The sequence below is a fragment of the Cyprinus carpio genome, chromosome A21 (assembly GCF_018340385.1).
Source record: "Cyprinus carpio isolate SPL01 chromosome A21, ASM1834038v1, whole genome shotgun sequence".
Taxonomy (NCBI): Eukaryota; Metazoa; Chordata; class Actinopteri; order Cypriniformes; family Cyprinidae; genus Cyprinus; species Cyprinus carpio.
In genome coordinates this window covers 21,208,849-21,229,775 of record NC_056592.1, presented here as the reverse complement: position 1 = coordinate 21,229,775, position 20,927 = coordinate 21,208,849, and the positions used below count along the sequence as shown (strand labels likewise).

At 34.4% G+C, this 20,927-nt stretch overlaps 1 protein-coding gene across 1 annotated transcript in view; it reads left to right on the top strand.

The window, feature by feature from the left end:
* fstl4 (follistatin-like 4) overlaps positions 1-19,974 on the top strand; it is a 161,499-nt gene extending 141,525 nt beyond the window's left edge. The window contains exons 10-16 of the mRNA XM_042711302.1: positions 1,367-1,501; positions 4,919-4,945; positions 8,738-8,856; positions 10,224-10,373; positions 12,558-12,665; positions 16,448-16,557; positions 16,722-19,974. Coding sequence (XP_042567236.1) covers positions 1,367-1,501; positions 4,919-4,945; positions 8,738-8,856; positions 10,224-10,373; positions 12,558-12,665; positions 16,448-16,557; positions 16,722-17,424 — 1,352 coding nt within the window. The 3' untranslated portion in view covers positions 17,425-19,974. The remainder of the gene's footprint in view (positions 1-1,366; positions 1,502-4,918; positions 4,946-8,737; positions 8,857-10,223; positions 10,374-12,557; positions 12,666-16,447; positions 16,558-16,721) is intronic.
* The last annotated feature ends 953 nt before the right edge of the window (positions 19,975-20,927 follow it).

Genomic DNA, 20,927 nt, shown 5'->3' with positions numbered 1-20,927 from the left:
TGTGTGTGTGTGTGTGTGTGTGTGTGTGTGTTTTTGTTTAGTTGTTTTTTGTGTGCAGAATTGTATATTTTTTTTTTAACCACTATGTGCTTGCATTTAAATGGTAATATTACTTATTATGCAAACAAGGCTTTGTATTTCACTCATGTCCCCAAGTCCATGTAATACAGCATTTGAAAGCTGCTCGCTTTTGCTCTGGGAGAGGTAAGGAAAAAGTGGCTAGCACAGCACCGCTCTTATTTTATGTTTTATATGGTTTATTTTGTATATAGTTATTAGGTCATGTTTATTGTGTGTGGTTAAATTTGTGTGAGGAGATTGGTTGTATATGATTGTATGTGTATGGAGTCTGATAATACTAAATGTGCCATCATGACCTTTAAAAATTACTTTCACTGCTGTAACCTAATATAGATTGATTTAACAATATTAAAGTTGCTGCATGTAATTTTTGGACTATGCTAAAGCATAAAATACCATAATATGTTTGCAGATAGTTAGGAAACACATTTCTTTGAAAATGCTAAATTCTTCAAAATCTATATGATAAGAAAGAAAGAAACTCATACAGGTTTGGAACAACTTGGGGGTGAGTACATGATGACAGAAAAACAAATGAGTTTAGATGTATTTTTAAGGCAACCTTACAATATATATATTTATATATATATATATATATATATATATATATATATATATATATATGATATATATTACAGTTTATGTATTTGGGAAATATTCATGTTAACTAACAACTAGAAATTCACATTCTGCCAACTTTTGGTAATTTTTGAAATAAACCATTTCTGCTGAGAAGAAAAAAAAAACATACCCTCAATAAATCCAAGTATTGGACTTCATAACTTGGCACAGTATTAGCAGCACCACTGGGAAACCTTCATGGGCTTTAGGAATGCCTTCACCCAAAGCTCCGTCAATGAAAAATGTTATTGGTCAACTGTGGAAACCAACACCTCAAACTTACAGTACTTTTGAGGTTTGTGTTACGTCTTTGAAAAGTGTTGTTGGTTTTGTTAGAGGCGTTGGTTGCACTTTATTTTACAGTACGTGTACTTACATGTACTTCTAGTCTACTTACAGTGTATTTATCTAAGAAAGTTCTGGTAATACAAGGTAACTACATGGGGTAGGATTAGGTTTAGGGGTAGGTTCAGGGTTAGTACCTAATTATTACATAGTTATTGTAATTACTATAATAAGTACATAGTATGTACATGAGGAACGGGACTGTAAAATAAAGTGCTACTGGCGTTTTTCTATGGTGTGTGTGTGTTAATACATAGGAAATATTGGAATTATACCGGAAACGTACTGAATCTACCTGTTGGTTGTTGTATTTCTTCAGCGAATGGCAGTGAGCTTCACATCAGTAGTGTGCGTTATGAAGACACTGGAGCTTACACCTGCATCGCTAGAAATGAGGTCGGAGTGGATGAAGACATCTCATCTCTGTTTGTGGAAGACTCGGGACGCAAGACACGTGAGTGAGGAATGTTTGTGGAAGACTCGGGACGCAAGACACGTGAGTGAGGATACTGAAGCTGTTTCAGCACAGACTGTAGTTGTTGTTTGATATTTTGTATATAGTGTTTTGGAATCCAGTTTTTTTTTTTATGTTTTAAAGGTTAAATAAACTATTTTTTTCTAATTTAATGTCAGATTTATTAAAAGTTTGCAGTCATTTGTTTTTTTTTTTTTTTTTTTTTTTTTTTTTTTTTTTTGTTAAATTTTATTTTTTTTTTTTTTCTGTTTTTGTATTTACCATTTTTTTGGATTCCATTTTAATTGTTAAATTACATTTTAAATCAACTAAATTCATAAAAAAAATCATTATTATTATTATTATTATTATTATTATTATTATTATTTTACAATATTAGGGCTCTATGTTTTGTTTTGTTTTTTTCTTCAGAAATTCTGTTTAAATTTTTCTGCTATTCAAATGAAGGCATGAAACATTAACAATTTAAAGTTAATCTTTTAATTAAATAAAAATCAAACAAATCTTTTCATTCTGTCAATCTAAAATTCTTTTAAAATTCCTTGATTCTAAATTATACAGTAAATTCCATTTTTATGACTGGATTCCACAATTCCGTCAACATTTTCTACATTGTGGAAATAATAGGGCCCTGGATGTACTGGTAGACTTGTGCATGCTTTAATGTGGGTTGTTGGTTCAGTCATTACTGGCAAGAATTTACAAGTAATGAAGTCACCAATGCAGAAAGGACAGTTTGTCATTAATAAGGTTTTTATGGTCATACAGTAATAAACATCTGCAGATGTAAGCAGTCCTGTGGTGTCTGTGCCCACATGCCAATTCCTGTTTCTGAAATTACAGACATTTTCTGGACTGTTAAATTTACAGTGTTCAATTAGAGTGCAGTGAAGGTCTATAGATCTCAATGTGTCCAGTGTGTAAATGGCAGATTCTTTTCTGTCCACTATGGTGTCATTTTAAAAGCAATCATTCTGGGTTTTAGTAGATAGATTTTCTTCAATAGAACAGTAAAGAAGATTTTTAGCTGAAACTGTGGTCCTTGGTGATTCATAAAATGCAATTCAGTGGCTGCCTATTTATTTATTTTTTGAGAAAAAGCATATCAAGAAACAAAAAAATGTATCACTGTGGCTCATGACGATATATAGAGGTTTTAAGAAGTAAAATGTTTGGTCTGTGCAGGAAACTGAACATTATTTATAACATGATTACCTGTAATCCAGAGCCTCGGGCAAACGGTGAAGTCCAATTCTTTTCCACAAACTGGTTCTTTTGCACAGGTTTAAAGCAAATAAAGTGAATAAACTAGTCTTCCTCAAGTAACCTTTTTAAATAAACAATGAGAAACCATAAAAACATTAATTTGTCCCCTTCATTCAAGTGTTGGGTTTATGAATCACCAAGGATCACGGTTTCAGCTAAAAATCTTCTTTACTCTTCTACTGAAGAAAATTCTGTTTCAGTCTTGCAAGGCTTTAGTGAAGTACTACAATACAACCCTAACCCAACATGATAACTAATAGTGGTGTAAATCACAGATCAATACCTTCCTCTTGTGACTTATTTCTTAATAATAAAAGCACAATTATACACTTACATGAAGAAATTAAGGTTGTGTTCCCTGTCCAAAACACACATTCTGTCTATGAGATACACAGTATACCAGTATCAAAGTCTTATAATAATTCAGCCATATTTTCTCTAACCAAGTATCCTTGTTGAATATAAAAGGCCTAATAAAAGACAGGTGACAAGTCCCATATGAAGAGGACAAAGGCTGGTTATTTTTGCATTTAAATAATCTCAAATAAGACCTTTGAATAAGTCTTTTATATGTTAACCCTCATGTTTGGGGCCTGAGAGACCTCAAGGCCATTTTAATATCGCTTATATTGAAATATCAGATTGATATTTCATGAGTTTATTAAAGATTAGTATCAAATTTCACTTTGATAACATGCATCAACCGTCCCCCATGAAACATTGCTTGTAGTATGTTTGAGTTTGCTGAGAATCTGCATAAAAACATGAATAAATTCAATGCAAAAGATTTCCGGACTGCTGTACACAGTGTCGAGAAACACTCCTGGGGGTTGTTTCCTCTGATTTATTTCATTGTATTTTTCAACACTCTATTTCTGCTGATCAAAAACATCACTAGAGTGGATACAGACACATTTCTGAAAATTGCACGTCCACTGTGTGGGAAAAGGCTTCAGTAATATCTGCCTGCTGGGTTTCCGTCAGCTCAGTGGGACAGACTAAAGGAATCTCAGAGGAGAAACACAGATTCATTTCAAAATTCATGTTCATCTAATCCCGTCTATCAATGCTTACCAGTAGGGCTGCACGATTTGGTGGGAAAAAACAATTGCGATTTCTGGTTTAATATTACGATTGCAATTTAAAATGCTGTTTTTTGTTCTTGACTGCAGTGCTGCATAATAATTATTATGATTATTAGAATTACTAAATGAAAATATTAAAATAAGAATAATTACTACTGTAATAACACTATATAATTATAAAATAATAATAATAATGTATTTTGCAGAAAACTATTATTTTACGAAAACTGCAGGGTGGCCTGTTACCATTCTCATGGCCTACAACTATAAATCATTAGGAAGGTCTCAGGTTTTATTAAAAAATATTATATTCTTATGATAAAAATCTGTGACAGCAATGTCTTAATTTGTGTCAGGCGATATGCAAAATCAAAAATGGAGTCTATGCCTTTAATATGAAAAATATGAGTTATGAGTATGAAATATGAGTCTCATATGAGATGAAATATGAGTTGCTGTATGCATCCTCTGAAAAAAAAATACTCTGTAAACTTCTGTACAATGACGAAAAACATACAGAGTTCCATATGCAGTGCAACAATATATGATTTTTCTATAAGAATAAAGTATATTTATAATGCAGCTAATTAATCTAATATTTATTACAGTATAGTATACTATAAAATAATGTCTCATTCTATCATATGAAGGCACAGCGGATCACAAATGGCCATTATACAGTGAGTTTGGCAAGAAACGGTTATTAAATGTTCTCTTTTGTTGAAGTCGAAGCGATCGAGCCGCTCTGATCACAGTGCTGCGCTTCATGAAATATATCAGACTACAAAAATATCAGGCTTTGCGATTTCATAATTACATTAAGCCACATCGTGATTTGAATCCCTCCAGCAGCCAATCACCTCTTCCATGGACATTATATCTAATATGACTAATTCTTTAAGCTTTCCAAGGGATTGTATTAATGTGAAATCACTCTTATTACAGTTACACGTACTGTAAACATCCAGGGTGAAGTCCGTCTAATCAGTGTGTTTCTCTGCTGTTCACTAACTATCCTCTGTGTTTCCTCATGCTGTCCATCTAGTGGCCAACATTCTCTGGAGGGAGGAAGGTAAATCTGCTTGATACTCATGTCTGATTAATGTTCATGTTACAAAAACAATAACAAACATTTTAAGAGACCCTTTGATAATTTTGTGTGGACTAGATTTCTTGCTGAAATAAATCCAGGCATATTTGAAGCATGCATTACTGTGCATTAATGTAACGGTGAAGGCACTAGAATGCACAGAAACAGCACACCTGCAGGAACCCAGTTATCAAAGATATCTCACATGTTTGCTTTGATCATCACATATCATGTCATAATGGTGGTTTATATTACACTCTTGTCTCGTATGTCTAATCACTCAGTGTGTCTTGTTCATACAGTAGGGTTTCTAAAAATATACAGGCCATATATACATGTTCATTGATGGAACAACACATTTTGAGGGAAAGTAAATTATAAAACTTTTTTGACCTGCTCACAGCCCGCTCCAAAGTTCAGCAACATGCTTACTTTTTTATATAAATTATTCACATTTTTACCTGCCCCCTTGCAAATCAATGTAAGCCCTTTTTCACCACTGAATAAAAAATATAAAAGTATTTTGTATTCCAAACTTTTACATTTCGTAATTTTGACTTTTTTTCCACAATTGTGGGTCATAAAGTCAGAGCTGTGTGATAAAGGGTTGCAGTTCACTGAAAAAAATGATTCATTGAATTTACTAAATTTTTTTATGGTAAGTGGTTGCAATCAATTTATTTTATCTATATTTAAATAAACTAATTTAGTTGGTTAACTTTCAGCAAAATTTGTTTGTTTAAATGTATTTATTTTAGATTTATTTCAACCACTTACCATAAAAAATGTAGTAAATTCAATGAATCATTTTTTTCAGTGTTGTATGAAAAACCACTGAATTAAAAAAAAAAAAAAGGTAATTGCGATTTTGCAATCTAATTGCAATTATGACTTTTTTCTCAGAATAGTGTAATATAAACCCATATTTCAGACATTATTTTTTTTTTCCTTCCTCAAAATTGTGAGATATACCCAGAGAATAAAAATACTGCTCAGTGGATGCTATTCCTAAGCTCAGGAGACTCATTTTAGTATCAACAGCATTTCAGATGCTATTCAGAAGTTATAATTGTTATAGTTTGTAAAGTCAGAATTGTGGGATATAAAGTTGCAGTTGTGTGTTATAATGTAAGAATTGCAAGATAAAAACATTGCAATTGTGACTTTTCTCAGAATTGCATGATATAAAGCCACAATTGTGAGTTATGAAGTCAGAATTGCGAAATATAAACTCTTAAATACTGTATATACTGAGAACCAGAAAAAAAGCTTTGTGAAATTAGTATTGTTTCATGTCATTACATTGTTTAGAACAAAAGAAAAAAAAATGGAAAAATAACATTTTTGAAAAAATATATTTTATTCATATGTTATGCTACGTCCTCCAAAGAAGACACCAGGACAAATGACATGAATAGACATGAAAAGGCAAAAACAATGGGATTTTTAGGTTTCAGGATTTATATATATATATATATATATATATATATATATATATATATATATATATATATATATATATATATATACAGCAAAATTTGTATAAGAATGATTCTCAACTGTTATAAAAGATATAACAAAATGATTTGATATACCATTTGACTTTCTGCAATATGTGTGTAAAATTTCCATAAACTGGTTTTCCCATTAAACACAATGTTATCTACAGTATACACTGTATCTAATTTGCATATTAATGTGCTTACGGGACAGCATGTTGAAAAAAGAAGTGTAATAATGGGAGTAATAATTGGCCAGATTTTCATAATAATATCTGATATTTCATAAGAATATTGATATATAATCTATTTTCCTATTCATTTGTTGTGTCTCCAAACATGCATAATAAACACGCTATTAGTCCTGGTGTCCTCTACAGTCGACATGTATGAAATCAATATCCTGTTTCATAACAGGAAGTCATATTTTGGTTTGAAACCCCATAACATTTTCCTGAGATTTATGACAAACAATTTGAAAATGTATCAGATTTAAATGATAATTACAAAATATTCTATTTCCATAAGGATGTACAATTTTATCACTAAATTTGTCAGCCATATTTAAAGAGCAAGCAGAGGGAGTGGTCATGGAGAAACTTCCACACATTTGGTATCTCTGAGAATGTGCTCTGTACAGGACATCCCGAATCCATAAAACTGTTAAGTGTGAAGTCTCAGAGAAATTCACTAAAATATAACGTCCACTACAGAGACAAAAACTCCATCCCTGGGTCTCAGGAGGATATATATACTGTATATACGAATATACATACTATATATACTTTCTGTGAAGCCTGTATTTATAACAATATACTGTATGTATATTACATTATATATAATTGTATACATTATACGGGTATTCTTAAGGCATTATAATGAATGCATAATGTATTATTAAAAAAAAACTTATTATAATTGCATCATCTCATGAGTAATAATAACAACAGTTTTAATTCATTATAATGTTTACTTACTTGTGGTTATAGCTTTTAAGAGTATGATGATTTATAGCACACAATGAACACAATGCATCCTCTTAACTTACAATGGATTATATTTCCCATAGTTATAATGTATTATAAGTCTCATATCTTGCCATTGTTAACTTGATACTTTACTTAAAGCAGACAAAAACCACTTATAAAAACAACAACAACAACAATAATAAATAAAAACAATATTTTTTCTTAAACAGCCATAAGGTCAGATGTTTGATCAGATGAATGTGTTATATGGCACATTTTCTTTTAACCATATTTATTGTAATATCAGTAAGATACTGTGCAGATCTTAAAGAAATAATGTCAAGATATGAGATTTATAATCCATTATAAATTACGTGGATTTAAAATGTAGTTCATTGCCGGTTATAATAAATCATACTCATAAAAGTTATAACCACAAAAAAGGAAGTTTTATAATGTACTATAAATGTTGTCATGATTATTTATGAGATGAAACAACAAGTTTTTTTTTGTAAATGCATTTATTATAATGACTCAAGAATATCCTTATAATTTATTATAAATACGGGCTTCAGAGAAAGTGTTACCAAATATAAACTTTTATTCTCTCAATTGTGACTTTTTTCTCAGAATTGTGTTATAAAGTCAATTATCTTACAGTTGTGAGTTTATATCTCACATTATAAACTCGCAATTCTGAGAAAAAGTCATGACTGCAAGACATAAACTCGTAATTATGACTTTATTTCTCAGCAAGTCATTCTTTTTTCATCAGAACTGGACTTTATCACTCACACTGGCGAGAATATAACTCACAGTTCTCAGAATTGCGAGATACTAGCTCATAACTGCAAGAAAAAAAAAGTTCAAATTGTGAGATAAAGAGTCACAATTACCTTTTTTATTTTTTATTTAGTGGCAGAAACGGGCTTCTTCACAAATCAGTGCCTGCGGATGAGTGTTAGGAACAGTCATCCACCATCTCGACTGATGGAGATGACCGCCAGCACTGATCACATGCAGCTTACCTGCAACTGTGTGTTTTTACACCTTCTGCTTTCTGACAGCATGACAACTCAGTGCTGCCGCTCCTCTGATGTGACCACGCTAATCAGCAGCTGTTGTTTGCTGCCAGGTGACAGACCTGCAAATGCACTTTTTGGAGTGGTTTCAGGAGATTTTAATAGTCTCTGCTGTCTGACCGTATGACAGCTGCATTGTTTGACGCCGTGGCACGCCGTTCGCTGTTGTTCTCTCTGGAGGAAGAGAGTGTGTGTAATGGCATGTGTCATGTTGTGTGCTTGCAGGGCTCAGTGTGGGGAACATGTTCTACGTGTTCTCCAGTGAAGGGATCACCATACTCCAGCCCGGCAACTGTGAGATTCGCAGACGTATCCCGCGGACAGAGAGGATTCTGGGTAGTTATGTAAGTGTTGGCTCAAACCCAAAATAAAAGACAGAAGTATGAGTATTTATTATGCTTAATGCCAATGAAGCCTGTTTGTTTGTTAAGATTATTTTCACATTCTTTCACCCCCAAAGTTCCTATTGCTGCAAAAACAAAACATTATCATTAGTATAATATACTACTGTTCAAAAAATAAAGATTAGTAAGAGTTTTGGGTTATTCTTTACTTAAAGCCTTTATGTACAATGCATTATAAAAGTGTTTATAATTTACATTGTAATGCATTATATCTTCTCATAAGATACAGTATGCTTTATTGCAGTACATTTGAAGGTTTGTTTGTCATGTGTTTTAATGTATAATACTTTCTAAAGGTGCAACAATAAATAGGTAAGTATTATAATGTCTAAACACGGTCATAATTATTAATGAGTTCATACAATTCATTATAAGGTGCATTATAAGGCATAATGCATTAAAAATATTTTTAATGCATTATATGGCTTTCAGTACAGTGTTGTTGATTTTTTTTTATCAATTAATACTTTTATTTATTTTAAATTGATCAAAAATGACAGCAAAGACATTTATAATGTTAAAAAAGATTTCAGTTTTAAATAAATGCTGTTCTTTTGAACTTTCTATTCATCTGTGAATCCTGAAAAATAGAACGTATCACAGCTTCAAAAAACAATTGTAAAAAATGAAGCAGCACAACTGTAACATTAATAAGAATCAGAAATATTTCATATTAGAATGATTTCTGAAGGATCGTGTGAGACTGAAGACTGGAGTAATAATGCTGAAAATTCAGCTTTGATCACAGAAATAAATTACATTTTAAAATATATATCAATAGAAAACAGTTCTTTTGAATTGTAATAATATTTCACAGTATTACTGATTATTCAGTATTTTTGATCAAATAAATGTAGAAAAAATGGTAGTGTATCTACAATCCAGATGCTTTGTTTAAACAATATTATTCTCATAAATTAGTTAAATAAGAAAATAAATTGTAAATAATCACAAATTGGTGCAAAATATAGTTTCTTATTTGGTTCTTTTCATTGGGAGGTGAACATATTTTGATATTCTTAAAAATGAAGGTCTCAAAAGGGGGGTTTTGCAATGATGCCACTGAAGAGCCATTTTTGGTCCTTCCAGTAAACAGTTCTTAAAAAAAAACATTTCTTTTTAGTGTGAATCACATTTTAATAATCTAAAGGACCTTTTTGTACTATAAAGAATCTTTTGTACAATGGCCATGTTCCATGGATGTTAAAGGTTCTTCATGGAACCATTAATTCCAATAAAGAACATTTATTTTGCAAGTGCACTGACACAAACATTGGTTCATGCGCGTGTCCATATTTTCCCTGCAGGACGAACTGTGTCCCAGAAGCAAGGGCGTCTCTTCACATGAGTGTGTATGGGCGTCAGCGGTCAGCGTGAGGGACAAGTACGTGTACGTGTCTCAGCCGCTTCAGAACAGACTGCTGGTGATCGACACACAGGCTCAGAGAGTCGTGCAGGTGAGGACGAGACTGTCTTCAGCCAAACTCAGCTCTCATATATCATAAGAGTTCTCAACAGGCGTCATCGGTGCTGGGTAGATTACTTACAAACTGTAGTCTGGTACTGATTCCACATTACATGACAAAAATTGTAGTCAGTAACGTAATCCATTACAGTACATTACACATTTTATATAATATAATCAGACTCCTTTTTGATTGCTTTTAGATTACTTTTGACCTAACTAGTTTATCACATTGATTTAAATAGTATCGTGTACCATATTGATATAAGAATACAAAGAGAAAGAAAATATATTCCATTCATTGTGCATTTATTTATATTAGCAACAGAGAACAATGGAAACCATAAGATGAATGTACACAGTGAGAAGTGTGTGTGTGTGTGTGTGTGTGTGTGTGTGTGTGTGTGTGTGTGTGTGTGTGTGTGTGTGTGTGTGTGTGTGTGTGTGTGTGTGTGTGTGTGTGTGTGTGTGTGTGTGTGTGTGTGTGTGTGTGTGAAGATGAAAGCTGTTTCAGAAAGCAGAGCTGCGTGTCATGGGTTGTGTGGACGTGTCACAAGGTCATGGATAATAAATACTCCTAGCATGATCACAGGAGCTCAGCGGAGAACAAACTCCAACAAACTACAAATGATAGTGACAGTCATTCAGTATTGCTAGGTTTTATGACTAATGATGGAAGTGCCTCAGAAACATACAAAGCACTGAATAGAAGAACGTTATGTTATCTCCATGATAATGCATCATCCCTCAAGAAAGAAAAAATAACTCATGAAAATCCTTTCAGTTTACACAGTAACTTTTGCACACACATCTGATGCAGTGGTACTTAAAATAACAGGAATAACAACATAAACATTGAACAGCCTTTGTTTTAAAACACACTTCTGTCACATCTCTGACATGAACACAGCTATGTGCATTCAATGAAGCAATCAACACCACGGTCTTCATAAATCCATCTTACAATCAGACCACATGAGCTCAAATTCTCAGCATAATGACCACAAAAACAGAAACCCTATAAATGTCTAACATAAGTGAACACTAAGCACTAACCGGTCTTGCCTTTCCTCAAAAACGTAACTTCATTTAAACATTTACTCTCCCAATTCGTTCCTATGCTTTAACAGCTATTTCTACCTGATTTAACCTGTGAAAATTACTTTTGTTGGTATTAATTGAAGTTGATTGGATCATTGATATTAAATAATAATTTGAACTTGAATAAAACCAGGGTTTTGAATACCCCCCCCCCCAACACACACACACACACACACACATTTTCCAACAGAAATTAAGTAAACTCCAGTTACATATTTAAGTGATAAAATGTTGAGCAATTATGTTTCTTTAGTAAATTGAAAAAGCAGCAAATCAGCAAAAAAAAATTATGTGTATATATATATATATATATATATATATATATATATATTTATATATATATATATATATTTAACTTTAATAAGGTTTAGTTTATCTTGATGTACTAAAATAACTGAAAGTGTAACTGAAATAAAAACTAACTGTACAGACATACTGTATACTAAAAGAAGAAAAAGAAAAAACTCACTCAAACTTAAATTAAGATGAAGTTACTGAAACTAAAATTAAGATAAAAATGGAAAATATAAAAATAAAAACGGATTTAGAATAGTAATAATAATAATAATAATAAAAACTATACTCTGTAATGAATACTTGAAAACTAGAAATACTGTATAACAAACAGTACTAAGCAATATTTAATCATAAGTAAGAGCTTTTTCATTCATGAATCAAACAGTACTGTAAGCTTCTCAGTATCGATGGCTGTGGATCACAAGGCCACAGTAAAATCACATGACTGATATTCAGAGTAATTCAGACTGTGAATGTGCTGTTTCACACAGATCAGTGAGCAAGAAGCTAATACTGAGTAACTTGCATTTACACACAATTTTGCTTCGACGTCTGAAATTAATTTAAAAATCAGTTGATGAAGGAAACATGACTCGTGTGCACTCAGAGACTCAATAGTTGGCTCTCCTCTGGCTTCATTTGGACCTTACATTCATTCTGAAAGAGTTTGCAGTGAAAGTGCACCCTTTATTATGACATTGGCAAAATAAATCACTCACAACATTTGCTCTTGACAAGCAAAACTGAATGAATTTCCCCTCTTGTGTTGGAATAACAGGCAGTGGAAACGGACGCCATGCCCGTCAAACTCTTCTACGACAAATCTCACGATCAGCTGTGGCTGTTGAGCTGGAGAGACCTGCTGAAGTCCCGCTCTACACTGCAGGTGACACTCACAAAGCCTGCACTGTCTGCGTGGAAAATACTGTTTCTGATGATTCATTTAGTTAGTTCCCAAAGACTCTCAAGCAAATTAGAGCGCTCACACATTCTTCATGCCGTCCTGCTGTGATGTTTAGCCTGAGAGTTCATTCATTGGAGTTATGAGAGGTTGTTTATCTGCTAACAGTCTGTATTTTTGAATATTTGGTGTTAATGTGTGATAGTCTTTGCTTGACAAATGCATTTCTGCACCGACTGCAGCTTCATAACACGTTCAGGTCCATTCTGACCCAAAAGAGATACATAAAAGAGATACATCTAAAAATGCTTAGTTTTTAGTAAGGGAACAAAACTTAGCAAATTCTTTAAGATTCTCAATATACTTTTTTGTTTGTTTGTTTGTTTGTTTCCACATTTTTTACAATAATTATTAAGGATATATAACCAAAAAGTTACATGTTTCATGCTCTGGTCATTTTGACCGGGTATGGAGTCAAAAATATTTTTGTAAAATTATCTATGAAGTTATATCAGTGCCAAACAACTTTTGTAAAATATATTCAGCCTTTTCCCCAAATCTCAAACAAAATTCAGTGCCAAAAGTGTGTTTGTTCATGTTTCTGATAAACTTGAATATGTATGACTGATGAACCATTGCAGCATGAAAAACTCATCACATTTTCCACCTGAAAGTAAAAAAGTTTATGCAAGTAAAATGAATTTATTTTGTTTGAAAACTTTTTATGTGTAATATTTAGGTTTTGTTAGAAATAAATATGTTTCATGAATTTGGACTGTTTTTAAGCAATCATGAGTTATTAGTTCAAAGGAATTTAATTCAATTCCTTTCAATTCAAGTTAATACTGGCAAATCTCAGATTATATTTTCTTAGAAATTTCTCACACATTTCTCATTAATACCACACACACACACATATATATGACCTGAAATGTGAAAATAGTATACAGATTTTGAATGCATTATGAAGATTAATTTCACACTGTAATTTTTTTTTTTATCGTTGTAAACAAAGATGTATGTGGAGTATGTTTAACTAGAAAATACAATTTCAGTTTTTCTACTTCACAATTTCTCATTTAATTCAGTGTTACTTGACATATCTTTGTAGTTGTTTGTAAAATTTACTAGCAGTTTCTGAATGAAAATAGATTCTACACTTTTTCAGTGCAGTCAGGTAGAGCTCCTGACTCGAGCTACAGGCGAATAAGATGCTTTCTGCTGCACAAAGAAAATTTGCCCGGTTCCCGCTTTATTCTTTGCCAGGTTTGATCCCGGCTGTCCTCATGTCAGCGCACACATCTGAGAAACACACAGCCTCAAAGACAGAGCAAATGAAAGGCTTTTTATTTAACAAACAATGTGTAATTCCAACCCCCATACACATGAATAATTCATGTTTTATTAAATAGCAGGAAAGTCCTCAGGTGTGTTTGCTTGTTCAGCATGCCCACAGAGCTCCAGCCGCACAGAATAATGAAGGCGCTCGCTATGAATCACTTAGAAATGCTAAAGAGCACTTTTAGAGGGAAGCTGCATAATCGGCTGCAGGGGATATGGATTCACACAACAAATAAACGGCTTGATAACATTCGACTCATTTTGAATGCGAGTAATTGACCCGGGCACGGGTGATTTGTCGAGCCCGGAGGCAGTGCTCAGCTCAAGAGGTGAAATATCAAACCCATTTTTAAATAGCTCAATATTCTGAGTCAAAGATCTGAACCTGTTTGTCAGCTCATTAGATTAAACAAATGAGGGGAGATACAGCCGCATGTGTGCGCTTGGCTCTGATCCTGCACTCCTCACACACACATTCACAAATTAAGAACTCATCATTTGAATTCATAATCATCTGCACTGGCCACTTGTTATGAAGCCATCAGTGGCTTTTTTAATCAACTTTCTAAGCGCTTTTAATATAATCATTGTAAATTCTAAACTTTACTTCCAATAACATCATACATTTTGGTAGTATCTTTTGGGTAACAAGTGAATGTACCTTTATTAATATAAGGTAAGGTGAGTGTCTAATAGCAATCCCATATTTACTGTTTCATAAGTGCTTTATTATATAAAAATGGCTGTAAATACATTAAATATCCTATAACACAAATGGCATGGAAAATGCCTTTATGAAAATAAATGTGTTGTGCACTTGTAGTGTACTTAAAAGTATGTTTAAAGGGGTCATATGATGTTGCTAAAAAGAACATTATTTGGTGTATTTGGTGAATTAAATGTGTTTATTTGGTTTAAGGTTCAAAAAACCTTAAAAAAAAAAGTTGTATCGTGCCATGTAAACATAAAACCATGTCTGCATTTTTGATCGGAGAAACGACAAACAACAAGCTCTACTCTACACCAGAGGTTCTTAATAACACACCTGATTCAGGTAATCAGATCGTTAGAAGTGAGCTCCGTGCATGAACTGTGTTCCCATTGACATGGTCCCTACACAGTGTTCATTGCTCCCTACTACCTGAGCAGGGGAAATCTGTTGAAGTTACCTCACTTCGGAACATTCATTCACAGATTTGCGCTGCGCACACACAGACAAGTGTGACATCATATACCTTTGTAAATAAATAAAGTTTAAAATTTACATCTTGCACACTTCAATGCACTTTGAATGGAACATATACGTTTGCTTCGACCTGGAATCATGGCGGAATAGCCTGTGATGTCCACTTCGCAGGGCACTTAAGTTTGAATAGAACAAACGTCTGTAGCGAGGACTGGAATTGAGAACCGCTGCTCTACACTGCTCAAAACTCACGTTTGAATCATGAGTGGCAAATCCTTTACATATTTAAACATATTTACTGACTGTGAGTCAGAACAGCCGGCATTGTAGTCTACTCTCCCAGGATCAGGAAACAGTCCTCCATCAGATGTGCTGCACACGAAATATTTGGGTTGAACTGTTCTGGAACAGTGTTGTAAATACAACTTAACCACTGATTTCTAGTTGTGTCCTCTTTTGGAAGTGTTATGCTAATCTTCCCACATCATGACGTAGACGTGGGGAGTGTTTAAACGAGCCATTTTAGGGGGGTGTGGTTGACTCAACTTTTATAAAGAATATCTCTTTGGATTTGAGACTTTAGTCTTTGCAACTTTACAGATCTTCTTTATGCACCAAGAGCTTGTAACACTCCAAAGAGAAAGGAAAAATTGAATCGCATCATATGACCCCTTTAAACAAAAACTACTTGAAGATATTAATGAAATGTGCACTTAAGGAGAGTTCACGTTCATGTCTGTTTCTTAACACTCTTAAGTACACGTTTGAAATGTGCACTTTGTAAAAATGCAACCAGAAAAGAAGCAAGGTGTCACCTTCAGTATGATACATGATAATTAACTGAGAAGGGAATAGGGAAAACATTATAGACATAATTAACTACACTACAGAAAGATATACTTATACAGTAAATTCATAAATGATATTATAATAAACAGTAAATTCATAAATGCTATTATATAAAATTTTTTTTATCAAAGCAAGAGTCATTGAAGATCTTTGATCTTTGTCAGCTTAGTCTAGTCATATTTATGCATGGTTGTAACCATAACAATAATACATAAAAACATTAATAATAATTAATAATCCAAATTGTAATGATTTTAATTAAATGCAATGTTTTCCCAATTTTTTCTGCCTGTTTTTAATGAAAATGAAAATTGCACATATTTCATAGCCGGTAGTCTCTGGCCATTGGCCCTGGTTGTAATGTTCTTTTCCCTCTTTTCCATTTTTTGAGGTGATCACTTCTGCCAGCACGGTGGAGCAGCGTAAGATCATCCGTGCTCCATTTGAAAGAGTGGAGGACTTCTACATCCCTCCCACCAACCTCATTATCACCCACGTAAGGTACGAAACGATCGCCACTGCTCAGCGTGCATGACCTCTGTCAGATTTTCCAAATAATTCTTCCAAAAATGGGAAGCGAGCAAATAACGGTTGTAATTAAAAGTGCTACACTTAATAAATCTGCAGAAAGATCATTAACCTGTCTTTGACCATTGTCATCTCAGGTTTGGCTTTGTCTACTTAAAATCAGAGCCTGCGGTGCATAAAATCGACCTTGAGACCCTCCGTCTCGTCAAGACCATCAGTCTGAAGAACTACAGCTGTATCCCAGCCAGCATGGCCTACACTCATTTAAGCGGCTACTATTTTATCGAGTGCCAAGTGGAGGACCATTCGGGTCCGAGCTCACAGCTTCTCATCGACAGTGTAAGCGACGCGGTCATTGGACCCAATCCTAACATCAATGGCCAGCCATTCATCTCTCCAGACGGCCGCTTCATTGTCTCCGTGGACAAGCGGCGCGGAATGCTCCAAGTCCAGACCATCTCCTTTAGTGGCGAGCTGCAGACGAGCCATGAGGCAGAGGTCTCGATTCCCCTCGCAGACTTGGAGTTTCAGCCGTCCTTCACAGAGGCCAACCAGTACATGATCGTGGTCTCTTCGGCACAGGGCTCGAAGCTGGTTTTCTCAGACCTGGCATCGGGAAGAACGAAAGCCCTCAAGAACGTCAAGGATCCGATTCCGGCCCCCAGCTGGCCTTGGGGAGACACTAATAGGGTGGTGGTCTCCAGCGGGGTGTTTGGACGCTACTTGGTCACATCGTCGGCCGAGTCCCTGTTCGTTCTGGACGGCAAACAGAGCAGCCCTCACTGTGAGGTGTCAGACGTCAAGAGAGGGAACACAGTGGTCTGGGTGGGTGAGGTATGAACGGCGTACCGCGGGCCGGTTCTGCAGAGGATTGCGCCGGTCGACTCGGCCAAAGCTTGGGCAAACCTTTAAGGGATGCGAACGGACTCGATCCTAGTAGTGAGTTAAACGAACACACATGCGGGTTTCTGTATAGGTACACACACATTCAATGACAAGAAACCTTATCCAACAAGGGAACGAACGTAGACACCCTTCAGTGCAACAGTGAACTAATTTGATGATTTTTTTGCACTTCCTTGTTAGCAGAAATAGCGTTAAGCAGCAGACAGGTTAGGTGATGACTGAACTATGCACAATGCTTTTTAAAGTTTGAGTGTTTTTCTTTTTTTCCTCAGTGTGTTCACTATAGTCACTGCAGGAAATGTGTCCACATCAGCATCATGTCTCATTTTTGTCAATGTAGAAAGCTGAAAGTGTTGTTTGCCTCATCCCAGTGTTTCTGATCATACAGTTCAACAGCTTTTGTTTTACAGTTATTAGTACAACACTTCTTTATAATAAACACGTTACAGTAACATTTTTCCATTTTCCTTTTTGTAATGAGGTGAGTACTTTTTGTCATCCTCAAAGATCTGTGTGTGTGTGTGTTTGCATTTTTGTCGAGCTACATTTTGGGTACACAGTTATCCCCAAATGTGTGCTTAAGCTGACCTCCCTTTGGGGACATCATATAGGACAAATCCTACATTACATATTTGTTTTTTATTTAAATAATTTCTTTAAGAAGTAGGATTTGTGTTAGTGTGCGTGTTGTTCAGGTTTTCATCAAATGTCCCCACACGGATAAAAAACCATTGTATGAAGCAGGAAAATGGTTTAATAAACATACTACATTATGTCTTGATGAAAATGCAGAGGTTTGTGTAAAGGCTTAGGGGATAGAACATATCATTAGCTCAGTTTAAAAACAATAAAAGTCAATGGAAACACCTGCCATGAAGAAAAAAGTGTGTGTGGATCTTCTTTTGGCTTTTTTTGCATCAATTCTGTCTGAGCACAAACTTTAGTTATATTAAAGTAATCCTACATTGATGTATTACATTCAAACATGCAGCTGAAGAACAGAATAGCAAATAACAGTGAAAGAAAAGTATATTCCTATTAAATAGAAATAGACAGGAATAAGGTCCACTGTGCTAAAAAAATAAAAAAATAAATAATAAAATCTGATGCATCAGATTTTTGAAAGGCAACAGAAAACATTCAGTACATTCGACACACATGAGCCAAATTAGAGTCACTGTTGCACTGAAAACACTATTATCTCTACTGCGACTCGGCTTTAAATCGCCCTGTTTGAGACAAAATGGCTAAATTGACATTTCAATGTGCTTTCAAGCTCCGTCAGATATGCATGACTACAATATTACTTTAGGAAGCCAGATGGTTAGACCTCAATGAACATTAAACTGGACACAGATACGACCAATTTAAGGCCCAAACAAATCTAATTAAACTCAGTGGGCTAACAACCGTTGAATAAATGTGCCCTGCATACAGTATATTAACCATAGAGCGATTTGAGTTTGTGTCCTGTATGACTGGCTTTTAAAGGGATAGTTCACCCAGAAATTAATATTTGCTGTTAAAGATCCTCAGGCCATGCAACGTGTAGGTGATTTTTTTTCTTCAGTAGAACATTAAGATTTGTAACTGAAACCATGGTCCTTCATTATTCATATTATGCAAGTCAGCGGTTAAGATTTAAAAATAATTTCAGGCAACATAAAAGTAATCCCTGTGGCACCTGACGACATATTGAGGTCTTATGAACCGAAATGATCTGTCTGTGCAAGAAACTGAACATTGTTTACAATATTAATACCTTTAAACCAAACTCAGCCAAACAGTCCGGAGTGGTATTTGGTTCGCGAACAAATCATTCTTCTGAACCGGTTCTTTTTAGTGAACTAGATGAACCAGTTCACCGAATCACACTGAATAAAAACTTCAAAAGATCTCAATATATCTTCAGGAGCCACAGGTATTCATTTTGTGTTGCCTGAAATGCAATTTTTTTTTACTCTTAAGGTGTGAACTGTCCCTTTAAGGACTGCGCCAGAAAGCTGGATTTAGTCCCAGCCATTGTTTACTCAAAGCAGTATGTGTCCGATTTATGGATGAAATTAATTAAAAAGATAATTGCGGGAGAAATTATCTACATTAAAAGTGGTTTCAAAATCATGTGACATAAATCTATTGTTTGTTCAAGACTAAACTAGCTGCACACATTTTGTACAATAATACAGTATGTCCTGCACATAATATGCCGTTCTTTTACTTCTGCATAATGCGTGTGTGTGTGTGTGTGTGTGTGTGTGTGTGTGTGTGTGTGTGTGTGTGTGTGTGTGCGCCTGTATTATTTGTTCACAGTTCTTTTTAGCACTGAAATGCCAGCCTGACTTTTGCCAATGAGGCAGAAATGAAGCATCTTGTGCCTCATTGAGTCACATTTAAGTCTACATCCATTTGTCTTCATTATACTCTATTGTCCCCAGACTGTTTCAGCCTCTTCTTGTGCTCGTCACGTGCATTTGTTTTTTTGTTTTTTTTTCAGTGTGTTATAGACTTGTTCAACACCTCAGTCTCTGTTTATGTGCATCATTAAAACACTTATTATTGTGTTTACCTGAACTTCTGGCAAACCTGAGGCACATGAAGTGCTGTAGCCGTTTGCAGTTGCTAATCAACAGGCCAAGAACCAAAGGCTTTATTTGTTTCATTTTTAACTTTTTATTTAGATTATGTATTTATTTATCCGATTTATTCAGATATTTTTTCTTAACTGAGTGCATTTGTAAATGATTAATATTATAGCTGTCATGATGTTGGTGTATTTGTTCTGACATACACCCTCATGCCGGCTTTTATTGCCTAATTCTGTGTATGTATAAGATTTGTTTCTCCCAAAGTACATTGTGTATGGTGAATAAAACCTGGTCCTTAAGTGTGTAAGTTAGCACCACTTATTCACTTACTCTCATTAAATTCACATGAATATTACACCAAACACTCTTTCAAACATTTGCATTTCAATCATGACAAAATGCCAAGGGCCTAAACTCAACAACGAGAAATGATTTATTTTCATGTGTGTATTTGTTTATTTGAAATAATCTTTAACATTCGTTAGCTGTCTTTGAGCTGGTTAATCTCTATGCAACACATTTTTCAGCATTAAGGCAATAACTGTTGAAATATTGATGTTTTGCAACTGAGTAATGGCAGTAATTGCTACTTTTTTGATGATTGATTGATTGATTTTTGTCTTTTCTTGTAGTGTAGCTGACCACACCAACCAGCAAAGATCTTGTCTAGTTCTCAGCTTGTCTCGTGGTCAAGCAGCACCATGTTCTGTTCATTTGTGTGCGTACATTTGTACATGTACATTTAATTTAATACGTCGTAAAATTGTGAAATGTTACACTTTTCAGAAATATAGTGGCTTTACTTAACTCACGGATGTGCTTCATGGGATGTAGAACACAGTCTACTAAAAT